A 24,494-nucleotide genomic window follows, 5' to 3' on the forward strand; every position below is an offset into this window, starting at 1 on the left:
TCGTCTACTTCTTCTTTCGTCTTCGTTCACACGTATAGTGATATAGGCATGCCAAATGAATGTTTCAATTATGATCAAGTGTCTTCTGAAGTCTCCCCTGGCTTTTTCAAGTTGCTTATGTAGTTTAGAGAATGAAAACAATTTCTCTAGTGCAAATAAAGACTATTGCATATCAAGAAAGTTCATAAAAAGAGAGAATTGCTATAACTAAGACAAAATACAGCACAAATCTGTGCTGTGAAACAAGAAAACAACCAGACAACATGAAGCCATAGGGGGATGAGCTGCAACCGAATAGAAGATGATGTCTGTAATCAATCAGGCAGCACGTGATTTTTACGATGTCTAGGCTCATTTCACTGGCATCGGTCGCTTGCAGCTCAACTTGGATTCCATCCAATTCCCTCTTAAACCTGTCCTTTGAGCTAGCATAGACCATCTTATTTCTCACTTTGGATGTCTCTGGTGCCATGTGATGAATCAATAAATTAAAACATTAACTTCATGAAGATGTGCAACAATAGCTAGGTTAGTGTTACCACGCAACGAAGATGATCTTGCTCTTCTGGCATTTCTCATCATAGACAGCGTAGCGACACTCGTTGGCAGGGAGAGATGATGTGAACTTGTCATAAATGTCATCAGGGCCGCCAAGCTTGTCCAGCACCACCTCCTGATCTTCGATCTTGAAGGTGATGTAACGGTAGTTTCGTTTCTGGAACCTGAGCTTACACTCGTCATCCACAGCCATCCCGGATGCGGAATTCGCCTACATCTAAGCACTCATAAACACACAGAACAAGTGATAGAAAAGCTAAACATTATGTAGAAATTGAACAATGGCAAATACGGAGATAATTTTTCGTTATTATTCATAAGATTCATTATCTAATCCATCAAATCGAACACCCCCGAGCAAGAATATTTTCAATAGCTTAACATTATGTAGAAAATAGAAATTGAATAGTCATAGATCTCTTTCTCAAGTTTAGCAACCAAAACACCAAATTCAATGGCTCGTAATGCATTCTACATCGGTGTTCGGTTGCTCATGATTAACTTGTTCCGAGATTGAACTTAACCCAAGCTTGTCTAACGCTATGTGACATTTTCCTGAGATTAAGTAGCAAGTCCCATCTAGGCATCTACCTACACGAACAATATTTATAGGGTTTAACTTGATCAAATCCATCAAATCGAACATGAATATATATTTTCAAACAATTCGTGTTTGTCTCGTCGATGATCACACTAATATCAAATCACAATGCAGAAAACAATACACAGCAGTAGATCACAAATTGTACAGGGTTTCCATGGTGAAATAGAAAGCACATAGCATAGAAAAAAAGAGTAGAGATTTTCAGCATAAATTAAGAAAACAAATATTTGAATCACAATATATAAACTAGACCATGCAAACTGGCTTAGATTCCAAAATTGAAATCATCAAAATCTTATCTCTAAAATAAGGCAAATATTAGGAAACAGTGAGAGAATGTAGGTACCATTTTGTCTTCAAACGCCTGCAAAAGAGGGAAAAAATGAAGGGAAAAAGGAAATGATTTCAGAGTGGAAATGGCATGAATGTGGAGAGGAGGAAGAAGAAGATGGTTTACTCCTTACTAATCACAGGGTTAAGATTAGTCTTTCGCTCCTTAATTAACCAGCTTTTACTTCCATCATTTTAACTATATTCGAATTAATCTTTACATTACCACATTCGATCATATTAATCGGAACCCGAACCAAAACCAAAACCAAATCGAACCGAACCAACTACAATATGAACCGAAACCGAACCAAACTACAATATGGTTAACCAACTTTTTTCAAGGGATATTTTAATACTTTTATGTTGAAAATTATGTTTTTATTTGTTACTAGTTTGGAAGTGTTAAAATGACATTATTATTGAAATAATGTCTCAAAATACGTAATTACTTAACTGGGCCTATAAATATAAGCTGCTATGTATTTCCTAATAAAGAAACACATACACACAGTATATTTTAAGAATCATAAACCCAAAATAATTCATACATAGTGAGAAGATATTTAGAGTTGGGCCTATCTTATTATAGTCTTAAGTTTTTTAAGAATAATGTGATTATCATTATTAGTAGGATAAATTGTCCAAAAATTCACGTTGTTGAACATTCTTATAACTTTAAAAATAATTCGTTTTCTTATAACTTTAACATTTTTTTTATTTGAATTTTGAGAAAATTGTATATGAAGCAGAAGTTGAAATCCGTAGCTTTTTATGCAAATTTGTACTATATCACTAACAAAAATTTCGGATTTAAGTTTGGAAAATATAAATACAGAGTATAAAATTAGACAAATGTATTTCAGCTTTCAGATCATAAACAATTTCCTCCAAATCCAAATCAATGAGATAGTTGAGAAGAATATCAAAATTATATAATAATTTGACTACTTTTAAAAGTTTAAGGATTGACCATAAATTTGTCGAACTTATTAATTTTTTCAGCAATTTGCCCATTCATACAATTACTGTTGAACAATGAATTGTCAATATTTTTGTGATTACAAATCACACGTCATATACCGGTGCATTAGTGAAATATCTTACCAATTCAATTGTGTTTCATCGTTACTATCAAATTTACTGTATTTTATAGTAGCTTTTGAGTTTAAGATGGGATAAATTGTATTTTATAGTAGCTTTTGAGTTTAAGATGGGATAAATTGATTCATTACTCATTATTTTATCCTCTGTATTTGTATATGAAAATCGAAAAACAGTGTTCCAAATAAAGTTTTATGTTCCAATATTATGGAAATTCAATGCTTTTGATTCCTTACTCCTGTTGCTTTATATCGAAGTTATGTTGAATGGTATCTGACATTACTTGATGAGTTCATTTCGATGATTCCAATTTAAAGTGCTTCTAAAGCAAGTCTTGTAATATACTAATAGATGACCCACTTGGGATTGACACAAGAATTTAGGTGAAGTTGTTTTGTGTAATAAGTGGAAAAGTAGATATTGTATTTATATTAATGTGAGAGGGAGCTATATCTAAAAAAGGAAATAGGAGTAACATTTTTCGTGGAACAAACTAAAAAGAAAAGTGTGACATCTATTATGTGACATCTTCTAGTCTTATTGTCCATTTTCCACGATTTAAAATATTTGAAGGAAAATAATGTATCACAACAATGTCATTTTATAATTTACATTGCAAAAGAAAAGTCCATATCATCCCACCATTAAAAAAAATTAAAAAGGACAAAATTGAGCCTCATCCTAATTTGTAGAATGGAAAATTAAACCCTTACTAAAAATCTTACTAATTTGTTCTAATATTTTTGAATTTTCAATAGTTTGTGTAAATCGTTGTACACAAGTTCATATCATTTTCACAAAATTCTAAATTCAAATTTCAGAATGTATAGGTATAACCATTGTCGAAATAAATGTGAGAAGTAAAGAAAATATATTGAAAACAGATAATATCGCATGCCCACGTACCCGCACCATGTGACCCAGCGCGTAAACCCACGCCACCACGAGAGCGTGGCCACTCGATCAAAACAAATATCTCTCTTACTATTTCGAAAGAAATTCAAAATTCAAATTCCCACTGAAAAACTGCCGCTTATTTGAACCCCTTCCACTCGTCCCTCATCACTCATCACCAACCCTAACTTTGTCTCACCCTCACACACCCCACAGTCTCTCTCTCTCTCTGCAAACTGCGAAAATGCGTGAGATCTTGCACATCCAGGGTGGCCAGTGCGGCAACCAAATCGGTGCGAAATTCTGGGAGGTAGTGTGCGCCGAGCACGGCATCGACACCACCGGCCGCTACAGCGGCGACAACGAGCTCCAATTGGAGCGCGTCAATGTCTACTACAATGAAGCCAGCTGCGGGAGGTTTGTTCCGCGCGCCGTGCTCATGGATTTGGAGCCCGGAACCATGGACAGCGTTAGATCTGGGACGTACGGCCAGATTTTCAGGCCTGATAACTTCGTTTTCGGCCAATCCGGCGCCGGAAACAACTGGGCGAAGGGGCACTATACCGAAGGGGCGGAGTTAATCGATTCGGTGCTTGACGTTGTGCGGAAGGAGGCTGAGAATTGCGATTGCTTACAGGGTGAGTTATGATTTAGTCCTGTTTGAACTTTCATCTGATTTCACATTTCGAAACTGCTTTGTCTCGTCTAAGAAATGTAGTATTACTTGCTTTTATTTGATGCGATATTGGTAGATCTGTGGATTTGTGTGTGGTTTTTATCGGTTTGTTTAGATCTCAGACCTTGCGATTTTGCTATGAAGTTATAAAGCGAATATGCGCTCGTGAATTTATTTTTGGAGTTATTTGAGTACATCTGTTGATTTTGGTTCCTCTTTTAAGAGTGAAGTTTACTGCATGTGGAAATTTATGCATTCAAATGATCGGATCTTGGATATTACGACTTTTACTGTTTAAACACCATATGATTTTTTCATATCACATTTCCTTTGAAGATCTCATAGGTTATTTATATAGTGACTGCTTTTTAACTGATTTGTATTCCAATGAGTTCTGCAAAATCGTGAATATAATCAAGCATTTTGAAATTGTTTTTAACTGTTGATGAAGAGAATGTAGATTGTTCGTGTAAATAGTTATGCAATTTCACTTGACTAAAGCATTAGTTTATTTGTCATCTTCTCAGGATTTCAGGTGTGCCACTCATTGGGAGGTGGAACAGGTTCAGGAATGGGAACTCTTCTGATTTCTAAAATCAGGGAAGAGTATCCAGACCGAATGATGCTCACTTTCTCCGTCTTCCCATCGCCTAAAGTGTCGGACACTGTCGTTGAGCCTTACAATGCCACTCTGTCTGTTCACCAGCTTGTTGAAAATGCTGATGAATGCATGGTGTTGGATAATGAAGCTTTGTATGACATTTGTTTCAGAACCCTCAAACTTACCACCCCCAGCTGTAAGTTGCTCTAATTTGTTGTATCTATCAAATGCTGAATGAAATTGTTAAATATTTTTTTCTACATGATTATGCCATCGTATGTTTGTGCATCTTTAGCTCTGGAAACCATGTGTGACTTTTAAGGAAACTAAAGTTTGCTTCGTTGCTGGATATCCAACAGAACAATTTGCTTATGCTAAACGTCTAGTTGTGTACTACTTTTTTATGCTCTACACTTTATATAATTCAACAGTCAATAGTTTTCTACTCCATCTTACTTTTGTGCATCTTTAGCTATGTAAGTTGTGTGTTTTATTTTTAGGAAGCTAAAGTTTACTTGGTCACTGGATATGCAACATAAACTGATGCTATTGTTAAACATTGACTGCTTTCTATTCCCTATACTTTATATAATCTGGCAGTCCTATAGTTTTCTACATGATCGTGTCATACTTTTGTGAATCTTTGGCTGTAAGTTGTGTGTTTGATATTTAAGGAAACCAAAGTTTGCTTCGCTGCTGTATATCCAACAAAAAATATATGCTTCTGTTACGTTGACTACGTTTTTTATTCTGTACAGTTTATATAATCAGACAGTCATGTGCCATCACATGGTCTCATGGTAGCTTGTATGTGCTGGCTAATGTTGGCACATGCCATTCGGATTTTTTTGCATTCTGATTTCATGTGTGCTTGTGAAAATTTCATTTCAGCATAATGTCTGATTCTGCTAAAATCATGTTTTGCAGTTGGTGATCTCAACCATCTGATTTCTGCAACCATGAGCGGTGTGACTTGCTGCCTGCGTTTCCCTGGGCAGCTCAACTCAGATCTCCGCAAACTTGCTGTCAACTTAATTCCTTTCCCCAGACTGCATTTTTTCATGGTTGGCTTTGCTCCGCTCACTTCTCGTGGGTCACAGCAGTACAGAGCCCTCACCGTCCCCGAACTCACCCAGCAAATGTGGGATTCGAAGAACATGATGTGTGCTGCTGATCCTCGCCATGGTCGTTACCTAACAGCTTCAGCCATGTTCCGTGGGAAGATGAGCACAAAGGAGGTGGACGAGCAGATGATCAACGTCCAGAACAAGAACTCGTCTTACTTTGTTGAGTGGATCCCCAATAACGTCAAGTCGACTGTTTGTGACATCCCCCCAACCGGTCTGAAGATGGCGTCGACCTTCATTGGTAACTCCACCTCCATTCAGGAGATGTTCCGGAGGGTGAGTGAGCAATTCACGGCCATGTTCAGGAGGAAGGCTTTCTTGCACTGGTACACAGGTGAGGGAATGGACGAGATGGAGTTCACGGAGGCGGAGAGCAACATGAATGATCTAGTTTCTGAATACCAGCAGTATCAGGATGCAACGGCTGATGAGGACGAGGAGGGCTATGAATATGAAGACGAAGATGAGTATCAGGAGGAGGCTTGAGTATTTGTCTTGTTATTGTGGTTGAGCTGTTTTTTGTTTGTGTTTTAAGGGATTTAGCTGCTTTCTGGGATTAGATTGCTACTATTAGTCTTGCTTTCTTGGCATGTCTTATGCATATGCTTTACCTAAATTTTATATTGAATATGAATGAATTTCTTAGGCTGTATGCATGAATGCCTTTTCTTTTACTTATGCTAAAGAGTATACATTTGTAGGTTTGCTTTCTGAGATTAGGTAGCTATTAGTGGTATTCATTTTCTAATTTTCCTGAAAGAAAGAACTTTGAATTCATTTGACTTTCAAAAATCCATTCCCTTTTAAAGTTAAAATCAGTGTCTACATTATAGATTGACAAAGGAAAAAAAAAATATGGATATAATTTTATTAAATGAAAATATATTTATTCATCATGTAGGGTACTTATGTAAGGTTTCTTAACATTAAAAATCTCTAGATTGACAAAGGAAAAATAAAAAGTATATGGATATATTTTCATTTATGTAGGGAATACCTTGTCATTAAAGATCTCTAGATTGTAATTAGCATAAAAAAATTAGATTGACAAAGGAAAAAATAAAAATATATGGATATATTTTCATTTATGTAGGGAATATCTTGTCATTAAAGATCTCTAGATTGTAAGTAGTATAAAAAATTTAATGATATATCAGGGCCCAACCGGGTTCGAACCGGTGACCTATTGATCTGCAGTCAATTGCTCTACCACTGAGCTATGGACCCTTGATGTTGAGTAATCAACGCACATACATTGTAATAAGGTTCTTGATTTGAAAATAATTTTGTACAGTAGTATTATATAACTTTCGAGCTCCACTTTTCCTCTCCATCGACTTTTACTTTAGTCGAAGTCATTTCTATTTTTGACAACGATCGAGAAATTTAAACTCATAGAGTACTTTATTTTCTATTAAATCAACATTAAAATTTTAATAAGGAAATTTGATTTTAAAATATTGTAAAATTTATTTACAATCGTGAGTCTCACATCCTGTATTGCCCTTACAACCCGATGAAACTTTCGTAGCTTGTTGGTTGGCAAGCTCGGTAATACTATTTAGAATCTTCCCCAAATTTTTTGGTCGCTAATATTAACATTTAAATTGAGAGTGTTCAAAAAGTACTTGATATTTGAAGTTGTATCATGACTTGTAGACTATCCATGAATCTGATAACGGAATGGTAAAAATAAACACCCTCATCCACACAATAATGTCTTATGTTGTTATTTTGGGATGTACGCGGTTTAAAATCTCATCTAACTACTTATTTCATGAAATCATTATACTAATATTCCATGATTAAAATTAATACTACAATATAAATCTATGATTGTCATTTGACTAATTTTGTTACATACACTTTTCTTAAAATTCGCACTGCATCAAAGTAAATCATTATATTCATATTCACGCCCTCTAACTGAGTCTAAAGTTGCTTCTACATGTCTCCAAGATTCCTCAATTCATCAATTGATCATCTTATTAATCTCCTCAAAATATTTTCTCGCTAATATGAACACGTGTCAAGTGAGTACTACTTGATATTCAACGTTTTTAAGTATGTACACTATGCATGCATTTGATATTAAATACGGAGTAGTAAACACTTCCATTGCCATAAAAAACTTATTATAATACAATTATGTACTAATAATATAAATAAGCAAACCTAAAAACTTATAGTAAGAGTACAATTATGTAATAATATAGTATATAAATCTAAGATACATATTCATATATCAACCAATCTTAGTAAGGGGATAAACCGGAGTGAGATCGGGGTAAAACAAACCCCAATGTTGCTCTACACCCTCAGGCTTCATATTCTCATTAAACAAAGCGAATATGTAGGCCTCCACCTGCTTCCCCGGCCTCCGCGGCGTCCCGGACGAAGTCACGTGCCCTATCAAATTATTCACGTACGTTTGAGCATTTTCCACTCCCGCCTCAACCCCTCCCGCGCTCGGCCACCCCGTCTCGGACACGATGATCTCCACACCCCCGGCCCCGACCTTCTCCAAAGCCGCGTAAGCCGCATCCGTCATCGAATCAAAGAGGTTGAGGTAGGTCAACTCTCCGTCGTGGACCGCCGTGTTCCCGGGGCGGAAAAGCGCGAAGTCGAGATCCACGTTGGCCGGGTCCCCCGCACGGGCGAAGTAAGGGTACACATTCACAAGCAGAGGGTACCCCTTCGCCTGCAGGAAATTCGCGATCTGAGTCATCACCGGTTTCGCGGCCTCGGAGAAATCGCCGGCGGAGGGGGGGTAGGAGGTGGAGAGAGGCTGCATCGAGATGGCGGTGGAGACCGGGATGTTTAGATTGGCGGCGGCGAGTGCGGCGGCGAGATTCTCCAGCGCGGCGGGGATGAATTGGGCGAGATCGCCGGGGAAGACCTCGTTGCCGGCGGCGATGCAGGTGAATGTGACGGCGGGGTGGTGGGGGAGGATGTTGGCCGCGACCCAGGCGGCGGCGGCGGCTCTGTCGGAGGCGAGGGGTTGAAGGTCCGCATTGAGGGTTCCGACTATTACTGAGATGCCGGTGTCGTGTAAGGCGTCGAGGACGGCTTTTTCGGGTTGGAAAAGCCTAATTTTTTTAATTCCGGTTTGTTGAAGGCGCGCTATGGCCGCGGAAGGCGGTGGAAGGTTGTTTCCGCTGAGGCCGTAGTTGACCCCTACGGCAGCTTCGCCTCCTATTTTTCACATAAATATTGACGAAATCACTCATTTAATCACCAAGTTTGATCAAATTTGATTCATTCTTATCAAATTATTATTATAGTACTAATATATAAAAGTGAAATACATAGTTTAAAAATATATATAATGCTTGACATAAGGGTAATAAAATTGATTAGAAAATTGTCGGAGAAACTATGAACGTTGATCAAACATAATGATTTTTTTGATAGTTTGGCTCTAAATTAAATGACATTGGAGAAGAGTGGGTGATTTTCTTACCTGGATGATTATACAGCAAGAAAGTGAAGAAAAATGCCAAAGAAGAATGGAAAAGTGTGGCCATTGTAAGAATTACTATATTGGAAAATTTAAAGGTTAAGAGTTTTGTGTTTGATGTATTTTCCCAATTTTATAGTGGGATATCATGAAGAGAATTTATTATTGAATATTAGAGTATTTATAGTATGAAGCATGCTGAAATATTTTCTTTAATTGTGCATGGGTGTAATTATATGGAAATTATTACTTGATATTGGCATGCTTTATTCTTGCAAAAATTGTGGTACAGGCATATTAAATGATACTGCTACTAGTATAACATGGCGTGTTCCATTAATAATTATCGAGGATTGATAAAATTATAAATATATTATAGCATTCATGATATGACTAGAATTGAATTAAACACCGAGGATTTATAAATTTATAAATACTCCACATTCCTAATTAATAGAGTGAATGAACTATATAAAAAATTTCTTAACTTTGATGTTTGTACTTTGTACTTTGTACATTCTATTCAATATACTTTTGCACTTTTCAATTTTTTGGACTAAAAGACTATTCAAGCTATAAAAAAATATTGGTATATTTCTACATTCCAAATAATGTGCATTTATAATACAAATCAAGATTGTGATAGTAAAATATATGCTATTATGCCTCTCACTATAGTATAATACACGAAATCAAGATTGTGAAATACCATAATGTGCATTTATAATACAAATCAAGATTGTGATATGGAGTATATGCTATCATGCCTCTCACTATAGTATAATACCCAAAATTTTCTATGTTAATATAATTAATACTGATAAAATCATTTTTTATAATAATTCTTGAGTGAGCAATATAAGAATGTTTTGTTATATTAGAATATTATGGTGAATATAAGGATAATGATAAATTTACACACCACACTAATAAATATAAGGATAGTGATAAATTGATAAAATTCGGATGCTTTTAATAATTGAATATAAGCATATATCATTCCAATTTTAAATTATGGTGATTTTAATAATTTATGTGTTACTATCACACACCACACAAATAAGGGTTTTACATTAATCCGAAGCGTTTCGAATTGAATGAAGATATGAATTCGATCTCTTGATTTGTGTTCAAGATCTTCAAATAGTATAAACTTTATTAGCATATTAATCTTGTAGGAAGAGTACAATTATTCAAATAAGTAAATCAAGATACATATTCATAAACATATCTTGGTATCAACCAATCCTATTAATAGTATAAACCGGAGTAACATTGGGGTAAAACAAACCCCAATGTTGCTCTACCCCCGCCGGCTTCATATTCTCGTTAAACAACGCGAATATGTAGGCCTCCACCTGCTTCCCCGGCCTCCGTGGCGTCCCCTTACCAGACGCCACGTAGGCAATCAAATTCTTCACGTACGTTTGAGCATTTGCCACTCCCGCGTCCTTCCCTCCGTCACTCGGCCACCCGGTCTCCGTCACGACGATCTCCACGTCCCCGGCCCCGACCTTCTCCAACGCCGCGTACGCCGCATCTGTCATCGAATCGAACAGGTTGAGGTAAGTCCTCGCGCCGTCTCGAACAACCGTCTTTCCCGGGCGGAAAAGCGCGAAGTCGAGATCCACGTCGGCTGGGTCCCCCGCACGTGCGAAGTAAGGGTACACATTCACAAGCAGAGGGTACTTCTTCGACTGCAGGAAATTCGCGATCTGAGTCATTCCCGGCTTCGCGGCGGCGGAGAAATCGCCGGCGGAGGGGGGGTAGGAGGTGGAGAGAGGCTGCATCGAGATGGCGGTGGAGACCGGGATGTTTAGATTGGCGGCGGCGAGTGCGCCGGCAAGATTCTCCATCGCGGCGGGGATGAATTGCGCGAGATCGCCGGGGAAGACCTCGTTGCCGGCGGCGATGCAGGTGAATGTGACGGCGGGGTGGTGGGGGAGGATGTTGGCCGCTACCCAGGCGGCGGCGGCGGATTTGTTGGAGGCGAGGTGTTGAAGGTCCGCATTGAAGGTTCCGACGATTACTGAGATGCCGGAGCCGTGTAAGGCGGTGAGGACTGCCTTGTCGGGTTGGAAAAGCCTAATTTTGGTGATTCCGATTTGTCCAAGGCGCGCTATGGCTGCTGGAGGCGGCGGAAGGTTGTTGCCAAGGAGGCCGTAGTTGACTCCCACGGCAGCTTCACCTCCTATCGTTACAGTTAACTGAATTTGGAAAAAAATAAATACTTCATCAATTCGACAATAAATGCTACTGTAGTACTACCTCTGTATTTGAAAAATAGAAATATTTGAAACCGTACGAGTTTTAATGTATAATTGGTAAAGTTAACAAAGGGAAATTAGTAAAGTAGGAAATAGAATGAAAATAATGAATAAGTAAGACAGATGAAGAGAAAAAGTAGTGAATGTAATGTTAGTGGATTGTGGGGTCTGTATCCCAGAAGTGAAAGATTCTAAAGTTCAAATCATAATAAATTTTAAATATACCCCGAAAACATATCATAATGATCAAACTTTATGAATTTTCAGAGTATTTTACTAAATTAAATGCCACTGGATAAGAGTAGGTGTTTTCTCACCTGGATGATTATGCAGCATGATAGTGAAGAAAAGTGCCAAAGAAGAATAGAAAAGGAAACACATTGTAGATACGTTTGCTAGACAGGGATTTCAAAGGATGGGTAGTAGTGCTTGTTGCATGATGTATTTTCTCAATTTTATATGGTAGAATATCATGATGAAAATTTATTATGGATTGTAGCCTATTTGCTGAATTATTTTTTTTTGTTTGATGTATTTTCTCAATTTCACATTGTCACGATTAAAATTTATTATGGGATAATAACCTATATTTATTGGGTTTAATTAAATTATAGTATGCTTTGTCCAGTTAAAGGGTTGTTTTTGTTTCTTATGGATTACAATATTGATTAGGAGTTATATGGATAGACTGTACAGTTATATTTAGTCAAACAATATAAATGTACTGTACTAATTTTTTTGTGGGGAAAACCGGACAAAACGATTACAGACAGTAGAATTGATGAGACGTACCTAGAATTGAATTACTGGAAATTATTATAGGATGAAATTGTAATTATGTTCGAGAGAACTCATTGAATATGACTGGAATTGCATTAAAAATAATTGAACATTCAAATTGCAAATGTATTATTGAATTCGAGATATGACACTGGAATTGAATTAATTGATAACATTATTATAAATATTTTATAGGGTTTGTGTTAAAATGACAACTCCTCTGAAAGTGACACCGTGACACCATCTATACAGCAATATTATAAACGCTACACAACAAAATTATAAACGCTACACAGCAATCTATAGATTGCTGTATAGCGTGTTGGATATTGCTGGCCAAGAAAAATTGTTGTATAGTGTACATCATATTGCTGGCCGTCTTTTTCAGAATTTTTTTTTTTTTGCCAAGTGACAGCTTATTATTCGTCCACGTGTACAAATGATTGGCTAGGAATGGTGGTATGGTGTTATTTTAAAAGGTGGTGACACCCTAACATGCCCCTATTTTATAGAACCATGAGATATAACTTCAATGGAATTAAAATTATAGAAAAATGATAAAATTATAAATATATTATAGAAGTGAGTATGAGATATGATTGGAATTGAATTAAAAATTATCGAGAACCGATGAAATTATAAATATGTTACTCCCTCCGTCCCTCAAATTTTGATATGGTTTGACCCGGCACGGGTTTTAAGAAATGTAACGGAAAGTGAGTTGAAAAGGTCGGTGGGATGTGGGTCCTACTTTTAAACTATTAGTTTTATAATAAAATGTGAGAATGAATGAATTAGTGGAATATGAGGTCCACTGCCAATAATGGTAAAAAGTGAAGTGTGTCAAAATTTGGGGGATAGACCGAAATAGTAAGCTGTGTCAAAATTTTGGAGACGGAGGGAGTATAATACAATGGCATTGGCATTAAGGGTCATGACCTAATTGGGGTATGAGAAGAGCTACTAGTTAGGGTGAAGGCATGGCAAGGAGCCAAACCAAAGTTGGGATATGATTCAAACAATAATTAACCAATCATGATAATTTACAATGTTCTTCTAAGATCACCATTGTCTTAAACTTCAAAAGAGCTTTGCAGAATACCTTATACGCCTCAATCAGAGTCCGAATGAGAGAGTTATGACAATTTTATGAAGACTGCGCAAAGCAGTGCCGAACCATCGACGCGCTAGCGCAGAACTAACTCCAGACCGGCCCTAGTGACTCGATCGCTGGCAAGTTCAGACACGTTTTTGAATTTTTTATTTTTTATTTTGTTGTATTATTTTTAGTGTAGTATAAATACCCGGCTAGGGTTTGTAATAAGGTAGCTTTGACTCACTTGTAAATATTTAAGACTCATTTTTTAGCACTTGCGATCTTCTTTGAAGATAACACTTTGTGATTGCATTCAATTTTTTGTCAACTAGTGTAGTGGAGTTATTTACGTTTTTATTTTAGTAAAAGCATCCTTTGAAAACAGTGTCTTTATGTTTTGGAGAAGGTTCAAGTCTGAAACAATTTATCTAATTGAGAAACATCATCGTCTTCTCTATCTCTTTGTCACAATTTTAATTGCTTCATTTCTTGTTATTTACCGTTGAAATTATTCGATATTTGCAAGAATAAGTCCTAGCCAATTTATATTTCTTGAGTACATATTGCCCAACATCTATTAGATTTAGAAGCACAGTGACGTGCCTCACCATGTGGCAAAACATGGATGTGTCAAATATACTAAGCAAGCCATAAAAATAACTTGTTTTTCCACGGTCAAAGTGTTGATTCTTTTCCCACTTGCTGAATTTCCGGCATGAGTATTCAGCTGATAAACTGGAGTAGGATTGCTTCCTATTTTCCCGCCAGGAGTATTCAGCTGATAAACCGGAGCAAGATTAGGGTAAAACAAACCCCAATGTTGCTCTACACCCTCCGGCTTCATGTTCTCGTTAAACAACGCGAATATGTAGGCCTCCACCTGCTTCCCCGGCCTCCGCGGCGTCCCCTTACCAGACGCCACGTGTCCCATCAAATTATTCACGTACGTTTGAGCATTCTCCACTCCCGCGTCCGCCCCTCCGTCACTCGGCCACCCCGTCTCCGACACGACGATCTCCACGTCCCCCGCCCCCACCTTCTCCAACGCCGCGTACGTCGCATCCGTCATCGAATCGAACAGGTTGAGGTAGGTCCTCCCCTCGTCGCGGACAACCGTGCTTCCGGGGCGGAAAAGCGCCAAGTCGAGATCCACGTTGGCCGGGTCCCCCGCACGTGCGAAGTAAGGGTACACATTCACAAGCAGAGGGTACCCCTTCGATTTCAAAAAATTCGCGATCTGGGTCATGATCGGCTTCGCGGCGTCGGAGAAGTCGCCGGCGGAGGGGGGGTAGGAGGTGGAGAGAGGCTGCATCGAGATGGCGGTGGAGACCGGGATGTTTAGATTGGCGCCGGCGAGTGCGGCGGCGAGATTCTCCATCGCGGCGGGGATGAATTGCGCGAGATCGCCGGGGTAGACCTCGTTGCCGGCGGCGATGCAGGTGAATGTCACGGCGGGGTGGTGGGGGAGGATGTTGGCCGCCACCCAGGCGGCGGCGGCGGATGTGTCGGAGGCGAGGGGTTGAAGGTCCCCGTTGAGGGTTCCGACGATTACTGAGATGCCGGAGCCGTGTAAGGCGTGGAGGACCGCTTTCTCGGGTTGGAAAAGCCTAATTTTTTTAATTCCGGTCTGTTGAAGGTGCGATATGGCCGCGGAAGGCGGTGGAAGGTTGTTTCCGCTGAGGCCGTAGTTGACTCCTACCGCAGCTTCGCCTCCTATTGTCACCGTTTATTTAATTACAAACAAATAAATACTTCATCCATCCCCCCAGTCTTACTACTATATTCTTTTATTGTTATGAGTATATTGATTGATTATTGCATATTTTACTAATTTATTTTATTCATATTTTAGTACTACTACTACCTATGTCTCATATTAAGTGTCACACAAGAGTTTTAAAAAATATAAGAAAAAATGGCTTGAATAAGTTAGTGGATTACGAATCTCATTTATATATATTAATTTTATAATAGAATGTGAGTAAAATTAGTTGGTGAAATGTGAGCTCTACTTATCTTTTATGGTAAAATTGAAATATGACTCTTATTGTAGAAGAGAGCAAAATAGTAAAATGTGACATTTATTGTGGGGCGGAGGTAGTATAAAATTATTACTCCATTTTCACATAAAGATAGCCTCCCCCCCCCCCCCCCCACCCCCCCCCCCCCCCAAAAAAAAAAAAAAATCCACTATTTTTCTTTAGGGTGCATTCTTCACTGCTTCAATCATTTCTTTATCTCTTTCGTTTCTCATTTCAAAAGTAACAGTATTTTTCTGGGACTAATAAATTATTAAAAAGTGGAATGTATATTTCATAAATTCATTTCATAAATTCATTTCATTCATATTTTATTATAGAACTAATAATACTATATATTGTACGACTCATATTGCAATAACTATTTACATCTATATTTCTTCATAGTATTTCATGTTGCCTAGTAAATCGAGACACATAATGTTGGATGCAGGGAGCAATAAACATTCGCATCATTAAAAATCTAGCAAACTGATCATCCAACTGTTTGCAAATGTCCCACACGTTTCAATTGGTGATCAATATTGTAGTTTATATCTCGATACGAATCTTTAATAATTTAGCAGCACACATAGTACCTACTTATTCACATTTGATAACAGCGAATAATAATAAACATTGTATGAATTATAAAACATATTATAATTTGATTAAACTTTATGAATTTTCAAACTATTTTACTTTAAATTAAATGACATTGGATAAGAGTAGGTGTTTTCTTACCTGGATGATTATGCAGCAAGATAGTCAAGAAAAAGGCCAAAGAAGAATAGCAAAGTATTGCCATTGTAAAAATGTTAGCTAGATAGGAATTTTAAAGGGTGGATAGTAGTGCTTTTTTAATGTATTTTCTTATTTTTATAGTAAAATATCTGGATGAGAATTATTATGGGATTGATTGTAACCTATTTATATTAGGAAGGCTGAAATATTCGGCGTTTGATGTATTTTCTCTATTTTATAATGTTGTGGTGAGAATTTATTATATAAGATATTAACCTACTTAATATTTTACATTCTTTATGTGTGGTTTTTTATAGATAAATGGATATAAATATAAAGATAAACACAAATTAACATATGGGTTTTAATCATATGGAAATTATACTTGACAATGACATGCTTTATCCAGTTAATTAATACTTACTATATTAAATTAGTGAGATAACCGGAATTGAATTAATGATAAAAATTATAAATATATTATAGAATAGATAGAATAGGTATCACTGCAATTGAATTAAAATTTAAAGAGACTCGAAAAAATTATAAATATATTATAATTATAGAGATGTGATTGGAATTATATTAAAAGTTAAGTATTGATGAAATTATAAATATATTTTAAAATTAATGAGATATGTATGGAACTGAATTAAAAATTATCGAGGACTAATGAAATTATAAGTATATTATTAGAATTCATGAGATATGACAAGAACTGAAATTATCGAGGATTTAAAAAATTAAAAATATATTGTGAAATTCATAATATCTGACTGGAATTGTATTGAAATTATTGATATTGACAAAATTATTATTGTACTCTCTCTCTCTCCGTCCTTTCGACACGAGATTTTATTTAGTGTTATGCTGCGAGTTATGAAGACAGAATAAAGTAAAAGAGAAGAAAAAGTAGAGAGATTGTTATTCCAATTTAGGAAATATTTTAGATATTTCTAATTTAGGAAATGTTTCATTTCTAATAAGACGTCCTGAAAATGAAATCGTTTCATTTTTAGTGGGGCGGAAGGGGTATATCATAGAATTCATTTGATATGATTGTGATTGAATTTATAAAAACCATCAATAAATAGAGTGGACCATTAGCTTTTAGCAAAAGGGCTATTGGTCCTTAAATTATAAACTTTGGTCTAATTTTAGTTATTTTAAAAAAAATTTGAAATTGTTCTAAAATATTACAAACTTAAAATTCGGTGTGTTTATGTTGGGGTTTGCAGCGGAAGATTTGTAGTTTCAATAAATCAAATACAAGATCTAATAAGTTTGATTGGAAAATTTACATTCAAATAAGTGTATATATATCAGGTTGCATGCTAGAAATCACATTTGTAGTCATATAATCACAAATGATCATACTGATTATATGTATTTAATTCAGTAAATTGTATAGTAACATAATGAATTCGAATTGATCATTTTGATCAGTTTTCCCAACTCAAATTTGACTTTTGTAAGGACAAAGCTCGTTAAACCTAAAAGACTGGATAAGAATTGAAGACGACTAACTCGAGGTATGAAAACTCGATAAATTCGGCCACTCTCTTTCTCACAAGGGATGGTCGATAAGACTTAGTTTTCGGTCTTTAGGTCTAGTCCTCTTTATATAGAGTTTATATTTGGCCAGTTCAGGGATTTATGGAGAATTATATTCGGGCCACAATTCATGCTTTCACTAATTAAATTAGAAATCAATTTAATTCAAGCTCAACTTAAATATTATTATTAGCCGCTATAGGTATAATATCATTGATTGTCCGTCCAAAGTAAAATTCCGAGTATTCCGAGACTTCCCCTTTAATTTAATCATTTCCCGTGTTGAATATATAAATATTCATTAATTAATATCAAATTTGTTATTTGACTCTTATTAATTAATCTTTTTCCCATGAGTTGTCTAGTTCATAAACCTTATTTCTTATTCATGTAATAAATCCAACTTACCAGTTTTCTCAAGAAAGGATTTCAACTGAGAAGAAAAGATGTAGAAGGGAAAAATTCATTTTATTTCTGTGTATTTTTCTATATGGTCTTTACACCCTTTTATAGGTAGAAATATGTGTAACTAAGGCAGAGAATAAATTTACTCCTAATTGAAGCAATTACATATCAATTATATGCTAATTGTGATATTTTCTCGTCTTAGATTATTCTTTGCAATCTTCTCCTGGCTTAGATTATTCTATGCAATCTTCCCTTCTTGACACTCCCCCTCAAGTTGAGCAACGACATCTCTGATGTTCAACTTGCCCAGAACTTCCTTGAAGACTTTGGTGTTGACTTGCTTGGTCAAGATGTCTGCCAATTGTTGTTCGGACTTGACGAATGAAAGCTCAATAACTCCCTCATCTAGTTTCTCCTTGATGAAGTGACGATCGACTTCAACGTGTTTGGTTCGATCATGTTGAACTGGATTTCCGGAGATACTGATTGCTGCCTTGTTGTCGCAGTATAGTCGACTACTTTGGGTAGGTGGAAAACTCATTTCTGAAAGTAACCTTCGTAGCCATAAGATTTCCGTTATGCCACTTTTTACTCCACGAAATTCGGCCTCCGCACTTGACAAAGCTACTACCTTCTGTTTTTTACTTCTCCACGTCACCAAGTTTCCTCCAAGAAAAGTGAAGTACCCTGCTGTAGATCTTCTATCATTTGGATTGCTTGCCCAATTAGCATCTGTGTATCCATCAATCTCTAAATGTTCCTTCTTCTCAAGAAATATCCCATATCCAGTTGTGCCTTTCAAATAGCGCACGATCCTCAATGCTGCCTCCATGTGACTCTCTTGGGGTTGGTGCATGAACTAGCTTACTACCCCTACAGCATAGGCTATGTCCGGCCGAGTATGTGCAAGGTAGATCAATTTTCCAACTAGGCGTTGGTATTTTCCCCGATCAGTCAACTTGCCTCCTTCTTCAATCTTCAATCCATGATTCAGTATGATTGGGGTTTCTGCCGGTTTACACTCAAGTAGACCAGTCTCTGCCAACAGATCTAGGACGTACTTTCTCTGTCGAAGGAATATGCCATACTTAGATCTTAAGATCTTGATTCCTAGGAAGTATTTCATTGCTCCTAGATCTTTCATCTCAAATTCCTGAAACAAGCTTCTCTTCAAATTTTCGATTTCTTCCTTATCGTCTGGAGTGATAATCATATCGTCAACATAGATGATTAAACACGTGATCTTGTCGCCTCTTTTCTTCAAGAATAGTGTGTGATCAGAGTTGCTTTGTTTGAATCCAGCGGAAGTCATAGCCTGACAGAACCTTCCAAACCATACTCTAGGGGATTGCTTGAGTCCGTAGAGAGTTTTCTTCAATTTGCAGACTTCTCCATTTTTGAACTCTCCAGAGTAGCCAGGAGGAGCTTCCATGTATACTTCCTCATTCTTTTTCAGTTCTCCATGTAGGAAAGCATTGGTCACATCAAATTGGTGTAGCGGCCAGTCCTTGCATGCAGCCACGGAAAGTAGCACCCTCATAGTGCTCATCTTGGCGACCGGGGAGAAGGTCTCATCATAGTCTATCCCATAGGTCTGAGTGTACCCCTTTGCTACCAATCTGGCTTTGTATCTCTCGATTGATCCATCTGCTTTGCGCTTGATGGTGAACACCCACCGGCATCCTACTGGCTTATTCCGTTTAGGCAAGATATGTTTTTCCCATGTTTTATTTTTGATCAAGGCTTCCATTTCCTTCTCCACTGCTGCCCTCCAGTGATTGTGTCTCATGGCTTCCTCGACAGAGTGTGGTATCTCTTCATCTTCATATAGAGCTGCTTCAAAAGCTCTGGCCATCTCAGTCAGCTGCCCAATCACTGTATAGGTTGCAGGATACTTTGGCTTTCGTCCCTGCCATTTCGGAGAGTACCGTTTGGGTGGGACTCCCCTAGTACATCTGTAGGGCAATTTGTATAACCTAGTGTCTGGGTCCACCCCTTCATCTTCATCCCTTCCACTAGTCTCCCCCTCACTTCTGATTCCATCATCCTCCTGTCTCACATTGTTAGTCTCATTAACAAGAGAAACATTACTAAGACTTACCACGGGAGCAGAAGACGGTAAAAATAAATTGGAGTGCTGAATATGTGACGTTGCGGACGCCTCGGTGGTGCTCCATAGCCAACAAATGCGCATTTGACCGCACATGGTGAGAGTTTTGAACGGTCGTGTTTGGGAATATGACGAATACTGTACATCCAAAAATTTTGGGTTCTAGTGATAGGGAGGATGGTATATCTGTGAAGGAGGACAAGATATCGAGAGGTGTTTTGAAATTTAGGATATATGTGGGGAGCCGGTTTTGTAGGTAGACAGAGGTGGCTATTGCTTCAGGCCAGAAATTTTTTGGTGTATGGGATTCAATGAGGAGGGCCCTAGTCATTTCAAGGAGAGTCCTATTTTTCCGTTCTGTTACCCCATTCTGTTCAGGTGTGTAGGCACAGGTGGTTTGATGAACAAGGCCATTATCAGAGAAAAAATGTTGCATTTTTGTATTAATGTACTCGCTACCATTATCAGATTGAAAGATTTGGATACGTTGTTTATATTGTGTTTGGACAAGGTTGTAAAAAATTACGAATTTCTCAAAAACTTCGGACTTGGATTTTAAGAAATAAACCCAAGGCATTCTCGTGCAATCATCCACAAATAGCAAAAAATATCTAAATCCATTCCCACCAGTAACGGGTGCGGGACCCCAAATATCAGAGTGTATCAAGGTAAAAGGGCTACTCACACGAGTGTTGTTCAACTTAAAAGAGTGTCGATGACTTTTGGCCAAAAAACAAGTTTCACAATTTAAACTATCCGAAGCAGAAATATTTGGAAAAAGTAGGCGTAAATATCTTAGGGATGGGTGCCCTAACCGACGATGCCAGAGCCAGGTTTGCCTGTCAGTCAGTCCATGAGTCAGCAACGCAGCCCCGGGTTGAGCCATCCTGTCTACATAGTATAGTCGCCTGTGCTCAGTGCCACACCCAATTATCCTCCCCGTCTTCGTATCCTGTAAAACACAGAATTGAGGCTGCATTAGTAAGTTGCAGTTAAGTTCCCTCGTCACTTGACTAACAGATATCAGTTTGTGAGACAACGAAGGAACATATAGACAATTAGACAGCTTCAATTCTGGTAAAATGGTAATTGAGCCAGCTCCTTGGATATGTGCCAAATCTCCACTCGCAGTCTGTATATAAGTCTTTTGTGTGGTGGATACATTAGAAAAATCAGAGGCATCATAAGACATGGTATCGGTGGCTCCACAATCAAATATCCAGTGGTCAGTTTTTTCTTGATTTTCGGGGATAGTTGGTAAGTCGGCTAGCGCTTGGAAGGCATTTTTACACTCGATATTGGGCTCCGTATCAAAATTTTTAACACTGGGGTTCTCTAAACATGATTTTATTTGTCCAGGGGGTCTTATTTGCATATTCACAGACTTTTGGGGTACAGATTGACACATAAAGGACATATGGGGTCGGAATTCATATTTGGCAGAAAAATGGGGTTCTTTTTCGCATAAAGGAAATGTATGGGGTATATTTTGAGAGATTAGGAAATTTGAGGGGTTTAAAGAATAAAACCCCTCTTTACCTCCTGGAACCCTAGCCGCCACTGCCAATCCTCTTCCGATCTCCGCCTGCTGCGCTCCGTCTCCTCTGTGGTTTCCAATCATCGTCACCGATGGGGTTGAGACCGAAGGTGTGGTGCTGCCCGCTGGGACTCCACCGCCGTTTGGAGGTAGTCCGGTGATGGTAGCATCGGTAGCCCAGCCTCCTCCTGCCACTGCCACTGCCGCTCTTCCGCCACCACCTCGATTTTGGTTTCGGTTGGCTGCCCTCGCTGCCCTTGTTTTCTTCATTTCATCCCACCATTCGGGATATCCGATTAGGAGAAAACATCCCTCTTTGGTGTGCTTCTTTCCCCCACAGTGAGTGCAAGTGAGCCTACTCTTGTCTTCTTCCCCTGTCCGGCTGCGATTTGCGGCGTTTGAGTTGTAGCCGAGTGGTGGTGGCCGGTTTATGGCGGCTAATCCAGTGCCGATGCCTCCCATCGGTGGCAGCTCCTTCGATTCAGGTTTGAGGACTCCGGAATTGATGGCTTCTCTTCGAATAATCCCAGATGCTTGCTTCACTGTAGGAAGGGGATCTTTGTTGATGATCTCCTTCTTGACTGCATCATACTTGTGATCTAGGGCTCGCATGAATTGGTATACTCGAAACCTCTGTTCTCTCTGGTTGTATTTCTCGATCTCTGATGGGTAACTCATCGGGTTTGGGTCTCGAGTGTCAATCATTATCCATAAGTCCTGACACTTGTTCCATAATTCCTCCAATGTCAATGTTCTTTGTCTCATATCGTATGCTTGTTGATGCAGATCCCATATTTGGACAGGATCTAAGCCGCTCCCGTATGTGACAGCAAGTCCGTCCTATAAGTCTCTTGCCGTCTCATACCGGGATACCTCGTTCACCAGGCTTGTCTCGAGGTTGTTGATGATCCAATTGGACACCGTATCATCCCGTTGTTGCCATTTTTCGTAACCGGGATCTTCGATCGGGGGAGATTTTGAAACTCCAACTATGTGAGACGCCAAACCTTTTCCCCCAATCGCTCGTTTCATGAGGGTTATCCACAGAGGATAGTAGTCTCCATCCAGTCTGGTGGCATATTGAAGGTCTGTTTCATGAATGCCGCAAGTTGTGCAGCGAATTCGGGTGGGAAGCCAGATTGGCTGCCCTCGGTTGAGGTTTTTTTTGGAGTTTCTGGTTCGGAATCTGACATGGTTTTGGTTGGCTGATTTGCAGGTTCTCGGTTGGAAAGGGTTAGGCTGAAGGCCGAGAAGGGTTAGAGACGATGATGACTCTGTTTTTGAGTCCCATGGAAGATTTAGCCTGCTCAGGTACCATCTCAAGAAAGGATTTCAACTGAGAAGAAAAGATGTGGAAGGGAAGAATTCATTTTATTTCTGTGTATTTTTCTATATGGTCTTTACACCCTTTTATAGGTAGAAATATGTGTAACTAAGGCGGAGATAAATCTACTCCTAATTGAAGCAATTACATATCAATTATATGCTAATTGTGATATTTTCCCGTCTTAGATTATTCTCTGCAATCTTCTCCTGGCTTAGATTATTCTCTGCAATCTTCCCTTCTTGACATTCTAAACAATGAAACTTCTTCTAAACACCTATTAAGGATATTTCAAACCAAAATCTCACGGCACACGTTTTATTGCAAGAGTTCCATTTAGACATTAATGATCAGTACCCAATTTATCAGGATTCTCGGGTATCGAAACACCCCCACTATTTAATAAGTCAAAGAAGTTTCCAATCAAAATCTCACTTTCAACGTTATGTCAACAGTGATTAAGAAACGACAACTATTGAGACCTCATCTTTTAGTAAATAGCCAAAAAAGACTTTATCTCAATGTTAGATCTGTTAATTCAATACTATACCACACTAACGTTGTTCAGTTTCTTAGGTAAGAGAATTTAAGTGTATTATAATCTAGACTATTGTATGCATTTGATATAGTAGTAAAAACTTCATTGCCATAAAATTCTTCTAGGAAGAGTACAATTAATGGAGTAAATTACTAGCAAATTAAAGATACATATTCATAAATCTATCCTGGCATCAAACAATCCTATAAATAGGATAAACCGGAGTAAAATCGGGGTAAAACAAACCCCAATGTTGCTCTATACCCTCCGGCTTCAGATTCTCGTTAAACAACGCGAATATGTAGGCCTCCACCTGCTTCCCCGGCCTCTGCGGCGTCCCCTTACCAGATGCCACGTGTCCAATCAAATTATTCACGTACGTTTGAGCATTTTGAACTCCCGCGTCAATCCCTCCGGCGCTCGGCCACCCCGCCTCCGACACGATGATCTCCACGTCCCCTGCCCCGATCTTCTCTAGTGCCGCGTATACCGCATCCGTCATCGAATCAAACAGGTTGAGGTAAGTCCTCCCCTCGTCCTGAACCACCGTCTTTCCCGGCCGGAAAAGCGCGTAGTCGAGATCCACGTTGGCCGGGTCCCCCGCACGTGCGAAGTAAGGGTACACATTCACAAGCAGAGGGTACCTCTTCGACTTCAGGAAGTTCGCGATCTGAATCATGATCGGTTTCGCGGCGGCGGAGAAATCGCCGGCGGAGGGGGGGTAGGAGGCGGAGAGAGGCTGCATCGAGATCGCGGTGGAGACC

At 38.5% G+C, this 24,494-nt stretch overlaps 5 protein-coding genes and 1 non-coding gene across 6 annotated transcripts; 1 reads left to right on the forward strand and 5 right to left on the reverse strand.

Annotated features, from left to right (window-relative positions):
* Window positions 1-7: 7 nt before the first annotated feature.
* On the reverse strand, window positions 8-3,511 carry LOC125216156 (actin-depolymerizing factor 7-like). Its single transcript, XM_048117793.1, has 3 exons — window positions 3,503-3,511; window positions 538-769; window positions 8-468 (listed from the first exon to the last, which is right to left on the reverse strand). Exons 1-3 carry the CDS (start codon window positions 3,509-3,511, stop codon window positions 173-175), a joined length of 537 nt encoding a protein of 178 aa, XP_047973750.1. The 3' UTR covers window positions 8-172.
* Window positions 3,512-3,656: 145 nt separating this feature from the next.
* LOC125213789 (tubulin beta-1 chain-like) lies at window positions 3,657-6,546 on the forward strand. Its single transcript, XM_048114525.1, has 3 exons — window positions 3,657-4,128; window positions 4,694-4,963; window positions 5,695-6,546. The coding sequence occupies exons 1-3, from the start codon at window positions 3,735-3,737 to the stop codon at window positions 6,378-6,380; spliced, it is 1,350 nt and encodes a 449-aa protein (XP_047970482.1). The 5' UTR covers window positions 3,657-3,734; the 3' UTR covers window positions 6,381-6,546.
* A 503-nt stretch (window positions 6,547-7,049) lies between these two features.
* Window positions 7,050-7,121, reverse strand: TRNAC-GCA. Its single transcript has one exon. It is a non-coding gene; the product is annotated as a tRNA-Cys (tRNA).
* Window positions 7,122-8,139: 1,018 nt separating this feature from the next.
* Window positions 8,140-9,421, reverse strand: LOC125209828 (putative glucan endo-1,3-beta-glucosidase GVI). The gene is made up of 2 exons (XM_048109407.1): window positions 9,358-9,421; window positions 8,140-9,089 (listed from the first exon to the last, which is right to left on the reverse strand). Exons 1-2 carry the CDS (start codon window positions 9,419-9,421, stop codon window positions 8,140-8,142), a joined length of 1,014 nt encoding a protein of 337 aa, XP_047965364.1.
* Window positions 9,422-10,592: 1,171 nt separating this feature from the next.
* Window positions 10,593-11,210, reverse strand: LOC125209829 (glucan endo-1,3-beta-glucosidase-like). The gene has a single exon (XM_048109408.1). It carries the CDS (start codon window positions 11,208-11,210, stop codon window positions 10,593-10,595), a length of 618 nt encoding a protein of 205 aa, XP_047965365.1.
* A 2,891-nt stretch (window positions 11,211-14,101) lies between these two features.
* Window positions 14,102-15,098, reverse strand: LOC125209831 (putative glucan endo-1,3-beta-glucosidase GVI). Its single transcript, XM_048109409.1, has one exon. It carries the CDS (start codon window positions 14,873-14,875, stop codon window positions 14,102-14,104), a length of 774 nt encoding a protein of 257 aa, XP_047965366.1. The 5' UTR covers window positions 14,876-15,098.
* Between the last annotated feature and the right edge of the window lie 9,396 nt (window positions 15,099-24,494).

Source organism: Salvia hispanica, chromosome 3, assembly GCF_023119035.1.
Source record: "Salvia hispanica cultivar TCC Black 2014 chromosome 3, UniMelb_Shisp_WGS_1.0, whole genome shotgun sequence".
In the NCBI taxonomy this organism is placed as follows: domain Eukaryota; kingdom Viridiplantae; phylum Streptophyta; class Magnoliopsida; order Lamiales; family Lamiaceae; genus Salvia; species Salvia hispanica.